The sequence below is a fragment of the Rhipicephalus microplus genome, chromosome 10 (genome assembly GCF_043290135.1).
Source record: "Rhipicephalus microplus isolate Deutch F79 chromosome 10, USDA_Rmic, whole genome shotgun sequence".
NCBI classification, from domain to species: Eukaryota; Metazoa; Arthropoda; class Arachnida; order Ixodida; family Ixodidae; genus Rhipicephalus; species Rhipicephalus microplus.
The window spans coordinates 56,835,620-56,849,544 of record NC_134709.1 but is presented as its reverse complement, the minus strand read 5'-3'; the positions used below and the strand labels follow the sequence as shown (position 1 = coordinate 56,849,544).

The window sequence follows — 13,925 nt, the reverse complement described above, 5'->3', positions numbered from 1 at the left end:
AGTGAAGTAAAGTATATTCTGCACAGTTGCGGTTTCCAACTTGCAAATGCAAAAATATAATGCATGAACAGGTGCCTGTAGGGAGAGAGAAAAAAACATGTGCATAAAAAACATGAATCAAAATAGATATGTATGAATGCAAAATAATGCATTTCTCGGAACTTTCAGAAAATAAATGAAAGATATCACAAAAAGTAGAATGAGAATATTTTAAAGCACGTGGGTTTTAAACAACACTCCAAAGAAGATACACAGCTTGATACTGCATCACCACGCTTTTTCATCTTAACACACATGTTAATCAAAAATAAAAGTAAGGCATTCTAGTAAGAAAATAAATTACTGCTACATACGCATCCCTAATACGAATGTGGAAACAAATGAAAAAAGTTAACTAAAGTAAAGCATTAGGTTTCTATAATTTGTGCTAGAATGTGGAACGTACCAGGTTTCTCTCTGACATGTAACAAGCATGGCCAAATTCAATTTAATTTCTTTAAATTGAATTTAAATTCAATTTAAATTCAATATCAGCTCTCAAAAATTTGGGCTACTTTTTATTTCCATTGGAAATCTGTGTAGGGAAATTGTATTGTGCAATGATTTTATAAGCATGATATATAACTGGTAGAAAAATTGGATGTGTGTGCACCAAATGGATCATTTGCGATCGTACCAATGGCTGACTTCTGTAATAGTAATAGAACGTTGATGTCTCCGCTGGTTGTGTTGCCTCTTAAGAGATGCACACAGCCAGTATGGCATAAAATAGGGAATTGTAAAGCAAGAGCTGCACCTTTAATGTAACAGGACACATAATATTATTATACTATTCCTGTAACTTGAGCAAGTTCATTGGCAATAATGTTGACGAGTTCATCCCACAGCATGTTTTCCTGAGAAAGAACAGCCAAAGGTCTGAATGAAGGTACTATTTCTGTCATGGAAGTTCTTATATGAAGATATCCATGGATCATTTGTTTTTTGTTCTCTAGCTAAAAAATGTACCTTTTATTTTCATAGCTATAATAGTTAGCTTATTGAGATCCACTTATTTATTTGTTCTAGTGTGTCATTGGCAGTAAGTACTACTGAGAAGTTTTCCAATGTTTCTATAGGTCAGAAATGAATTAGTGTAGTTGGTATAAATAACAAAGTTTACTGTGGTATTGATACTTGTTAAATGCAACTGCAACATGCAACAAATCTTTGTAACTGCGCTCGTATTGGATGGATGAGGCAATAAGCTCTTTTGGTGAATACATTCTATGGATACCCGAAAAGGTGTTTCAGGGTCCCTTTAAGTAGTCATTGCAGTATACTGACGTGTACTGTGTTCTACTATTCGTTACTTTTAATCGCACGCGCTCTTGATCGGTAAAGTTGATTTCCTCCTCCTCGACTAGCTTCTACACTAGCTAAGGAGGGAAGATGTTTGAGGTTCGGAATGGGTCCCCTTAATGACTCGAGTGCACGGTGGCAGCGCGAAGGAAGAGCTGTAGTTCGGTGAAGAGACGCTTTATTGCAGCCTCGGGCGTCTTCCCGAGTCCAAGCCTGAACCTCCGCTCTTTATGTCACATTCAAACATCCTCTTTTCAACTGTTGGTTGAACAAAGGGTCTCGACACAAGCCAATCACACGTGTAGGCTCGCATCGCCACAACCAATCGGGAAAACATTTTCACAACAGGCACTGCATTGGTGGATATCACATTATGAAGTACAACACGAGAGGGGATAGGTTCCCCGCGTGTCGCACTCTCTCTCATACCAGGCCGACCTCCCACGGTAGCCATTCTCACGCTCGAGCCCCATCAGCTCTCTCATTAAATGTTGCTTTTGTAGAAGCCTCCTTAAGAGCGGTGACTACACCGTTGGGCTCTGTTCGCTTACCAGGTGTGCATGCCACAGCGAGGCGCCCCGCTATCCTAACGCTCGGTAATGACGTACAGCGGCGGAGCATATGCTCGTTTGCGTGTGGCAACCATGGTCAGCCCAGTGGTTGCGTCTGCGCGACATTCTCAACACACGTGCATGCCAACAATGACTTAAATTCAGACGGCGGCGCCTGGCCTGATTCTTGCCACACTCTTCCGAGTAAGCCTTCCCCTTCTGGTTCCAAATGGGGGCAACCTTGACGGCTCCGCTCGTGAACCGTGTGAACGAAGGAGTCTCCTTTATTTCCTAAGCACAGGTCTCCTGCGCTTGCCTTCACGGAACCGATCAGTTTTATTAGTTGACGGGTAAGAACTGGCTCCGTGTTCTGCATCAGCTGCATTAATTGTGCTACACAGAACACACCGCTAATAGTTACCTCATACTAACTGTAACATTCACATCTTGACTGCCTCAAGGTTTAGTGCTTGACCTCTATTATTATCATTTTAATTAATGATGTGGTATGTGTTATTACCAACACCAACATTAAATTGTGCCTATATAGAGATAATTGTGGCCTTTACTGTACTGTTAGTGATGCTAATTATCTACAAAAATTAAACAAGGTATCTTCAGTGTTCTGCGGAAGGAGTAATCTGTGGCGGATGAAAATTACTTTTACCATGACAGTCGCCGTCGCTTTTGGTAACAAAAAGAAGCCGCTAAATTACTCTTATAGTACAAATGGTAGTCACTTGTCTGAAGTTAGTGATTTTAAACATCTGGGTGCCATTTTTTCTTTCTTCACATAACCTTAAATTACATGCCCATATCAACCCCTTCTCTGCAAAAGCACTTCAAAAACTTGGTTACTTGAAGTAAACTTTGAAAAACGCAACGTTAGAATGTAAGCTAACTGCCTACAAACACTAGTTCGTCCGATACTATAATACGCTTCAACTGTGTGGTCTCCTCGCCTGACATTTGACGTAATGCAGCCAGAGTCAATCCAGAAAAAAGCTATCAGATTTGTTTATGGTCGCTGTGATCACAGCCTCTAACCTTCACCACATGGGCAGATCTTATCATTGCAGATTTTGGAGCATAGGCGCAAACATGAATGCGTTATCTTGCTGCACAAGATCGTCTGCATGCCATCCAGTGTTCAGGCACCTTTTTCTTTTGTACCCGCTAATGCACGTGTCACTAGGCAAACCCACAGACTAACATTATTGTGTTATATGTGTCCTTTCAAGACACATATTGTCTATTTTAAATCTTCATTTTTTTTCCATTCACTGTTGAAGTTTGGAACGACTTGGATGGTTCGCTTTGCACATTGTCTCTTGAAGAGTTCGTTGAGAAACGTAAGCATATATCTTCTTCTTGTTTGTATACTCTTGGCAGTTTTTTTTTTTTTTGTTGTTGTTGTTTGTACTAAAGCATGTACCCACTCCTGCTATGTCTGGAAACCGAGACTACAGTACTTACAAGAAAATTAATAAAAAAAAATAAAGTAGTTGCTTTGCGGAAGATTGCTTAGCGATTCAGGCTGACTTATGCTGTACAGTTACTAGACCATAATAACCATAATATATTACGTCATTAAGCTGGTAACATTGCTTTTAACTATTGTGCACCAAGCTACATTAGGCATTGCGTGTATGTGCTTGGACAGACCATTTTGTTGTGGTTAGTTATGGAAGAATTAGTACTATTTCTGGTAATGTACTTCCATGACGGTCAATTCAGGTGGCTTAATGTACGAGTTATGTTTGACTATCTAATCAACATGGCCACTTGCTGCAGTGGACCGTGAGATTTCACTGACGAAGCATGGTGTGCCAGCATTCCGGTATCTTGGTTTTGTTTCTCAACCATGGTGACAGTGTGTGCTTGAGAACTTGCCGAAGTTGAAATGCGAAGCCTTGCATTACCGCGAAATTCCCAAAACACAACCATATTTCGGGTACTAAGGTCCAATTATTGAGCCCTTTATTTTGTGAACTGTCCATGAAATAGCATCCTCACGATTCTCTCCTTAAAGCACGACCGCGGGCCCTTTGCCGTGCTGTGGAGCCCTAGGTTGTTCTGAAAAGAGATAAGTCATGAGAATAGTCTCAGTAGTAAACAGAGTGAATAGACAGTTTACAAAGATTGTGCTTTCAGTACTGCAACTGAAGAAGCATCAGGGAAAGACACGTTCATTCGCAAATACGAGGTGGATGCTGGGAAAGTGCCAGGTCACACATTGTTATGGCTCCTAAAAAACTCGAAGCCGTGAACAAAAAAATGATGAGCATCTCGTTTAGCCCTTGCCAGCGGCACGCCGTTTTGTTCACATTGCTTTATTTACATGTTCAGCCTCGCCCACATCTGTGTAGAGCACATGAGCAACTGTTTTTTGTTCTGGGGGGCAACACATTGAGACACTCACGGGCTGTAACACGGTCTGCGTGACTACTAGGCTGTGCATGCTCCCGACACATCATGCCAGATCTCGGAACTGCCTGAAGGGGTCACCCCGTGGAGTGAAAAGCTAGAGTAGCTGTATATGCCACCGTTTAGTAGCAGAGTAGGGCTTTTTTTTTTTCCATCGCTGCTAGCAACCATGCACTATGGAGAAGCTGGTAAGCTGGTGCACAGGCCACACCGCCGAAAGTGGTCGCTGTCCATCTGGAGTCTATCAAGCGACTGTCGTGCGCTCTGTAGCTTGTGAGCTGTGAAATGGTGCTTTTATTTGCTTTAGGTTCATGTATTTGCTTGGATTCAGCAAAGTATTTGCATGGGCTCGGCACCATTTTCGAAAAACATACCGAAATGATCAATACTGCAGGCTAAGGAGGACGCTCCTTGAATCTCGCAGGACCTATATTTTGAGAGTTCATCATCATTTATTTGACCCTTAAGGGCCCCTTAGGGGCATTACATAAGGGGGGGGGGGACATTTTTCTAAATACAAAAAGAAAGAAAAAATAGAAAGTTGTACAAACACACGAGCAATACTTTTGTAGGATCCAAGAACAGACGCACAAAAAATGTACTTATACAAGTATAAAAACATGCGCGCACAAAATTTACACATACAAGAGTGCAAAATACAGTGACAGTGGTAGAGTTTTAATGGGCTTCCAAGTTTAAGTGAGCTGTTAGTAGTTGTTTGAATGCGCACGAGTCACGCTCTGAGACGATGGCTTTCGGTAAGTTATTCCATTCCATGATGGCGACAGGAAGAAATGACTTATTGAATGCAACGGTCGTACCGAAAAGACGTTAGAGGCTTCTGGAATAAATAGCCGGCGAGAATAGCGGGCGGGAGAAAGCAAGAGAGAACCATGCAAGTAAGGAAAATAATAGTATAATTTGTGAAATAAAGAAAGTCGAGAAACTATACGTCTGTCAGCTAGATTCTGCAAGTCTAAAGACTCCTTTATAAAAGTGATGCTTGATGAGTGATCGTAATTGGACATAATGAACCGGGCAGCCCTATTCTGAACGGATTCCAACAGATTAATCAGATAGGTTTGGTGAGGGCTCCAAATGGACGACGCGTATTCGAGCTTCGTACGAACGAAGGTTACGTACGCAATTTTACGGACTGTAGGAGGTGATAGGCATAACGTTCTTTGGATGTAACCAAGCTTCTTTGATGCGTCAGCAACTAAGTGTGTGATGTGATCCGACCACGTGAGAGTGTTAGAAATAAGCACGCCAAGGTATCGGTAACTATCAACATACGCCAAGGTTGTTGAGTTTAAATTGTAGACGTGTTCCGAGTTAGACTGTTTGCGAGATACGCGCATGACTTTGCGTTTGGAAACATTGGTCTGCATCATCCAGAGTGAACACCAGTTTTCAATTAAGGATAGGTCATTTTGTAGAATTTCGTGGTCGTCAGGGGTGGTTATTCGGCGATAAAGGACGCAATCGTCCGCAAATAATCGAATGGATGATTAAATTCTTGATTCCTTCTGGAGATGGCCGTTTGAAAGAAGAAACTATAAAAGCTTTCCAATTCGGTAATGATTGCGTGGATGTTGGCTTTGTTGTAGTCGCGTATGAGCTTCTTTCGTGAATTATGCCTAGGTACTGGAATAGAGAGGTTTAATAGTATGGTACAGTGATCACTCAGGCCTTCTATACACGTAGGTGAGTGAATAAGGTCGGGGTGGGAAGCAAAGACAAGATCGAGTATGTTGTCACCACGAGTCGGAGTATTAATTATCTGCGTGAGGTTGAATAGTTGTTGCTGCTTATCTTCCATAGCTGGCACCACTTGACCATGCGGCAGGGGCGGTACATGTTATTCGGCACCATGCCACGCCTTTGCGCTTTGCCTTGAGGCAGACTTAAAAATGCTTTTGAACACCCATGGCACAGTCCCGAAGGCAAGTGTTTCTTCCTTCTTTGCCTTACTCGCTGGATTCCGTGCCGACCGGTCGTGCCCTCGCGATCTCCAATGACAGCGCAGCTCTGGCCGACTGGGTTGGTCCTACGGCACCTTCTACCGCCGCCCCCTGACGACTACAGCGTAGCTCTGGCCGACTGGATTAGCCCTACGTCATCTCCTGTTGCTGACAAGAGCTCTCGCCAGTGGTGCCTCGTCCTCAGACTCCTGCAACCGTGTCCATCTGTCCTGTCTTCTCCTTTCGTCCCTCCCTGTCCCTGTGCCTCGCTCTCTGCTTCCTCTCTCTCTATCTCTCTACCTTTTAATCCCATCCTTTTGTTCCCTTCTCTACCCCATCCCTCGTGAGCTACTGTTGAAGTGTCCTCCCCCTGAGGGACAGTTACGGGGCTCACTTTTCTCTTATTTTAATTCATAATCACTTCCCTCCCCCCCTTCTTTGCCGGTCGTTGACACGCCAGGCACGTCGACTGACGATCGGGGACACGTTTTGTCTATCGGGGACAGACTAGGTCACCTACAAAAAGAGAGCGCGGCGTTGCCGCGTAACTATGGTTGCTAACCAGGAAAGACTGGAACATATGCGCTACTCTGCTCCTGTTGGGAGCATATACAGTTACTCTACAAAAAGCAGCTGCTCGCGCGCTCTACACCACGTGATCGAGGCTGTACATCACATTTAGTACAATAGAGCTACCACAGGAAAATTAACACCCCCTTACCTTGTATGGCTTCATTATCTGCTGGTTTTTATTTAAGGTTATGCCGAACAAAGAGAGGAGCCATCAAAATGTTCTTCCTTCATTCGTGGGTGCACTAGGAGGCAGCTTTATTGGCTCTGATTTCATTTATGCTACAAGAAGAAGTGGCATGTCAAGCATGTAGATAATCGGCACTCTTTTTTTTTTTTCGCACCTTGATATGCCGGTTATTTTTATTAAATGCGAAAATGACCGAGATTGCTTCAATCCTACACCTTGTATCAACTGCTGCTTAGGGGACAGTGACATGTTAGTGCGGTTACTTCTGTGTTGTGGTATCCAGCATTATCGTTTTGATCTCATTTCCGCCCTTGGCATTGGGGTCTTAAATATATAACTACTTTTATCATTTGTTTGAAAGCTAACCATCTTTTTACTTTTTTTGTTTTACTTTACATTGATTGTTGTCTGTGACACACCTTTTTGCGAGATGCTTCAACGATGCTGAAAACTCCAGGAGCTGTATGGAATGTTCTGCGGTCTGCTCTGACGCACAAATAGCTCCACCAAAGTGATAATTCTGCTTCAATATCTGCTCTAAAAAATATAAGTTCGGTAGCATCATAAATGTGTGCTCCTTTGAGAAATTTAAGGTTTTCTGAAAAATTTTGTGTCTTGTCACACAGGCATTGTTCAGTGTTAATGGACCTGGAGATAGAAGACGTGCGGACGCTGATTCTGTCAGACCAGCCGCCCGTCCTACAGCACACCCGGTTCAGCCGGCTGCAGCGGCTTAAGTTTTTCCCCGACGAGATGAATGCAGTGACGCCAGAGCAGCTTTTTAGGATGCTGTGCAACACCGACAAGCTGACCGAGGCTTGCCTCGGGTGGTGCCTGCTGACGGACGCTTCTCTGGAGGCCCTTGTGGCCTCCGGCACATTTGCCCACCTTCGCGAGTTCGAGCTGAATGAAGTGGAGTACATTTCTGGCGTGGGGCTACGTTCGCTCGTGGCTGCCGACAGTGACCTGGCTGCCCTGACCATCTTTGGCTGTGACTTCGTGACGCGGGCTGACATCGAGCAACTGCGGGAGCAGGTGGCTCAGCAGAACTTGGACCTTGTGATTCGCTACTTCGAGCTCTGAGGCTTGTCGTCATCTGTGGGGCCTCTGAGCTGCAGGTCATCTGCGGGGCCTGTTCACATTCCACACGGCATTTTTCGAATAATTTAATAAGAGTGCATTTCTTTTTGCCATATCACTAATGTGCGACTTTGCAATATTATGCGACCAGTCGTCAGCAGCTTTAGTACCACACTGCTCTTTAGAAAACCATGTTTTGTGTTCCTCTTGTAACACATTTCGGTAATGCAATACCTATGTCGCCCTAAGCAATTGAAATAAGCTCTTCGTACATGTCGTTTTATGTTTTGGTAATACAATTGCTGTGTTGCCCTTGGTAAATTGTTTGCAAGCTGCTTAGTTGGAATTCTCATACCAATTTGTGAACTGTATTGTAGATACATATGTATATGTATAGTAGCCCGAATTCGTTTGTGTAACTATATTTTTGGCTGATGTTGTAATTGATGTTGCGTCGAAAATGTGAATATATTCTGTATTGAATATATCAATTTCTAGATAAATGGCTCCCTTTTTTTTTTCATTCAAATATTCCATTGAATAAACAACTTTCGCGATTCATGAAATTTTTGGCTTTCCTTGTTGTCAACTTTTAGCACGGCTTTGTGTTGATGTTCTAAAGCGGTGCTGTAGATATGTCGCTCGCTTCAAGCACAATTCAGGGGGTTGCTTACTCCGCTTGCCAGTTGTATGTCTGTTTTTCCTCACGGCAGCAGTTATACAAAAGCCAAACAAAGGTGTTGCATCACACCATGCTGTGAGTCGTGTAGAAGCCTCAGTGCATCTACAGTATAACTTCATTACTGCACACCTCCATAGTGAAGAGGATTTTGGTCTGTTATAAAAGAAGTATGTAAAATTCAAGTACTGGGGTTATAACAGACATTTATTAAAACACTGAATGGGTCTCTTATAACTGGAGAGAATTACGAATAATATACAAATTTGTTCTCAATGGTGTACTAAAAAAATTTATTTTTGGATTGATTGATGATAGATATGTGGGGCTCAACGTCTCAAAACCACTGTATGATTATGAGTGACGCCATAGTGGAGGGCTCCGGAAATTTCGACCACCTAGGATTCTTTAACGTTCACCCAAATCTGAGCACACGGGCCTAAATTTATTTTTAAAAATCTTATTTTCAGTTTCTGTAGCCCTTTTTCTGTCTGATTCCATAATATTTTCTACTGAAAACTACATACAATTACTGTGACAGGTTTTAGGCACCTGCTGAGGTGGTGAAAATCATTGTGCGAGTCTCAAAAAGACAAAAAAAAACGACAGCGTTCTAAAAAAAAAATGTGTGGCTTAGCAACGCAACCTTTACCTGCCACCGTTCTGGGCTGTTCGTAAAGGTATTTCGTAGAAAGCAACCGGAGTTCAAATAACAGATTCATAATAAAATATTGGGAGCGCAAACTAGCGGGACACAAGAGAGGAGACAAACGAGCACAGACTGAAACTTGATTTATTCATCAAAGACAGTATATACCAGAAAGATAAGAAGGGAAAAGGGATATTTAGGTTTGTCTTTCTGGTATATAGTATCTTCAGTGAATAAAGCAAGTTTCAGTCTGTGCTCGTTTGTCTCCTCTCTTGTGTACCATTAGTTTGTGCTCCCAATATTTCATTATGAATATATTCCAGCTAGCTCGCCTATCAACTCTTCTACAAATAACTGATGTGTGAAATTCATTTTGAAGCCTCCGATTGGCCGCTTCTGCCACGTTCCTCCAGTGCCCCTCGCCATTGATCTGAAGCACGTCTCAATATCCTACGCCTCCGGGATCGCGTCGTCTGCTTCTTGTGCGTCGCGAGGTTGCGGCTGTCTGAAATCGCGCTACTTAGTGGCGTATTGGCACTCGTGCTGTATTCACAGGTCGACAACCATTCAGGATACAATCACGCCTGTAATGCAGCTTCAAGCAGAAGTTCAGTCATCAGATTACGGTCAGGCGTGGCATTGACTGTCATAGCATTGACCCGCTCGTGGGAAGGTTCTGCTTGTTGGTGCTTTAAAACTTGTGACAAAGACTGCCTCTGGACAAATCTTTGTACTCTAAGGTGCCAGCGGCTCCTTAGAGTACAACCGCAAATAGCGTCTTCGAGTACAACCGCGAATAGGCATCTCGCGCATCGGTAGCAGACCCTGGTTAAGCGTGCTACACACCGACCGCTTCACAAGCTAAAGGGGTAGTTTGGGATCAATTTTTAGATAAGTAGCCTGTTCATTTGCAGACTAGAAAGTATTGTGAGTACTTGACGTGTGCTTTTTTCGCTGTTGCTGAAAATAATCACCGCTCAAGCACTCTGTACAAATGGTTAACCAGCAAAAGCTGGCACATTTGGCCCTGGTGTTTAGCAGGGTGTTAGATGCAACGCTGCTTTGAAGCTTTTCACAATTATTGGTAGCATGTTTGTGCTTCTCAATGAGGTTAGACACACGTTTGGCTTGGGTTTACCACAGTTTTTATTTTACATGCCATACATTGTGCCTCACATGATCACGGTCATGGAAGAATGTAATGAGCGGTTAAAGGCATTTTGTAATGCCTTAACCACAGTGGATGTTCTTGAACCACAGGTGGTCACAGATGTCGCAGCCGAAGTCAATGTGCCGCTGGAGAAACGGACATTCACCCAGGTGAACGGGTTCCCACAATTATCCCGTTGACACCGCATTGTTGCAAGCGCTTCACATGGCACTCGTGCTTAGGTATGACGCTGCGAACGACGTAACTGATGACACTGCCAATAGAGACTGCTCACGGTACCGCTGCCGGAGGGCTTTTCGTTTCTTTTAGCCATATACAGCTTTCGCTGTAAAAGGCCAGAAAGCAGGGTGTGCAGTGATGATTCATGCAGTCATGTGAAAATGAGGGAGGAAGGTAAGAAGGGTTGCCAGTTTTGGGCTGTACACTAAAGGGTCACAGAAGTCGTACACATACACATTAGTTTTCTTTGACGCTGGCCTTTCATTGCTTGTGAGGTCTCCAAAGAAAATGCCACATTTAGAAAGGTAGTGCGATTAGAACTCGTGTACATTTGCTGCCTGTGTTCTGTTGCATGATGCACAGGCTGTATGTGGAGCGCAGTTGTGTACAGTCTTTGTAAAAACAATGTGGGCTACTTTGTGCCTTCACTGGACATGCGTGTCATTTGATGTAGTGTGGCTCCTGTGGTCTCGGTCATGTGTACAACCTCCGCTTTGCAAGTGCGATAGTTCCTTTAATTTTGAGTCTTTAAGCATTCTGTACATCACTGAGAGTCCTTTAGGAAGCCTATAGTCAGTGCTGTGGTTGCAGGCAGCATACTGTAGCCTGTTTATTTTTGACGAAAGCTGCATGCAAGGCAACATTTTTGTTTTGCTGTGTTTGATGAAGAGCCAGTGGGCATATCACGTGCAACCAGGGCATGGAGTTGTTGCCGACTTTGTCACCACAGAAGAGCCGACAGACATATTTTTGTGCGTAGTTGTGACATAGTGTCACGTTGTGCACAGCAGTGAACTACTGAGCGCACTTTGCGTAGTGCTCTAGGGCATGCATGTAAACTAGGACGTAGGAAGTGCGTTGCTTTAGTGTCTTTTATGCAGTGCTTGTGTCAATCTTGCCGTCACCGTTAGTACTTTTCGGGCGTGTGATGGGTTGAATGCTTACATAAGTTTCGTGCATACTGAGTGTCTTGGTATGTCGAGGCTTTTTCTTGTGTGTTGTTTTTTTTTCACCATTTCACCTATAGGCTTCGTTATGAATGTGGTCACTGAGAATTCATGTGGCAGCTATCAGGTAGTTTCTGCGCTCGTCATAGCAGACTAAAAGCGATGCACGCTAAAAACATCGTTGCCAGCTTAAGCATTGCTTTTTATGCTCGAGAGTGTTACATGAAGGCACTTGCAAATTTTTCACGCAACGAATTTCGACATGCACAAAGGGTATTTTGCATACTAGAGAAGGGTTATTGCTTCATCGTAGTGTTTCCAGTCTCAAAGCTTGATGTGCATTCACGCCAGTAATATTACCATTTCATTATGTTGTGCCTAGATTAGAGAAAACTTGATTTTCAAACACTGAAAACAAGTTTGCTGGTTGGATTCTTAGCTGCCTGATCTTTGGTAATTTCGCGTTACTGGTGCTTACCCACACAGCAGCGAGTGACACCAACCAAAAATATGTTTAGCCCCAACCAAATATTCAACCACGATTACTCAAGTACCTCAATAACTGATAACCACTTTTACACAGATAGTTCAAACTGAATGCATGTACTGTTAACATGCATGCTTACATATATAAGCTGTTGCCAGCATCCGCATGGAATGATACTTGTGAATACTTCAAGGCAAGCTTCTGTAAAATATCCAACGACACTTCAAGCCTATAGAAGCTCACATTTCAAGATTCAGCGATCACCAAAACACGAGTCAAAGTGCTAACTTTAATATTGAAACTGCGAAATGAGGCGCCATAGCAACAAATATTACCTTAACAGTCAACTCGGCATGACCTTTGAGGTAAGGCAGCGCCTTTGCTCAAAGTTCCCTGAAATCATCCGAGGGTGATACGCTGGGAGTCTCATGATTATCGTCACTACCCAGATGCAGACTGCTAAAGAAGACAACTGTGCCAATACCCACCTCGTGGCATTGCCAGGGTTCGCTTATTGGTACATGTCTATTCATGTACGAGAAACTAAGCCATTGTGATATTTTATTGTAGTTGACCTTAATAGTTGTTATCTATATTACTGGCAGTATTTAGTATTTTTCACTAAATTCTGGTATTTTTATTGTCCGCAACTTCTTTTATGCTATAGGTAGCAAGTTCGCTGCTGGGTAGGTGTGCTACATTAAAACCTCGATATAACGAACCCGGATAGAACGAAATACGTGTTACAACGAAGTAAAGGAAAAAAATCTTGCAATAGATATAGTGTTGGAAATAAACTTTCATAGCAAATTTTCAAATAGAATGAACTTATTTTCGTGTAATTTAGAACTTTGTTAAATTATTATATTGAGGTTTGAGTGTATATACCCACTTTTGAGCTGCCTGCATTTGAGTGAAATTTTTGCACATACAAAATGCACAGACATGTGTTGCCAGTTGTGTAAAATAGTTGCCACATGTGTGCATTTAGCTGGGAAGTTGCAGAAACGGGCATGCACTTGGCAGCTGTGGCTTTCGCCACCAAGTGTTCAAGTGCGAGCGTTTAGGCATTGTTCTTCAGGTGCAGACATGCCATTGGAGGTATGTTTGTCATCTGCTGCATGTTCTGTAGTTCATTTACACTACTTTTCAAGCATTGCAGCTGGTCTTGTTGACAAAGAAGAGTTGTGTAATTCAGATATCTTCCATAACCAGGTCGTACATGAAGTGGCATTCTATCTGATATTCTCGAATGCAACGAGTTGTGGGGTTTGACCTACTGTGCAATGCAGTTACAAATGTTAGAGATTTGTTGCATCGCAATGAGTCCTATTTTCTCGTTTTGCTATATTTGGACAGCTCTAGAAGTGTCTATCAATGCGTGCTCACTAGTAGAAATGTGATTTTAATTTCCTGATTAAAGAACAATTATATGGTTTTGTGCTGTCAGCTGCTTGTTTTACGGAGACGTCGTCCAACCCTTGAACACCTGTGCCCTTTCATCCGGTGTTCATATAACACTATTTTGCAGCAGTCCTGCCATGTCTGACTTCGCTGCGCCGATTAGTGCAACTCGTAGCAACTGCGGCAAAGTTCAGCACATTGACCTAGAAATGAATATCAGCTCCTTGTGAGTTTAATAACTGATCT

General features: G+C 42.9%; 1 protein-coding gene across 1 annotated transcript in view; it reads left to right on the top strand.

Annotated features, from left to right (window-relative positions):
• LOC119180603 (uncharacterized) overlaps nt 1-13,724 on the top strand; it is a 35,354-nt gene extending 21,630 nt beyond the window's left edge. The window contains exon 3 of the mRNA XM_037431715.2: nt 7,670-13,724. Within this exon, the coding sequence (XP_037287612.2) occupies nt 7,670-8,126 (457 nt within the window). The 3' untranslated portion in view covers nt 8,127-13,724. The remainder of the gene's footprint in view (nt 1-7,669) is intronic.
• The last annotated feature ends 201 nt before the right edge of the window (nt 13,725-13,925 follow it).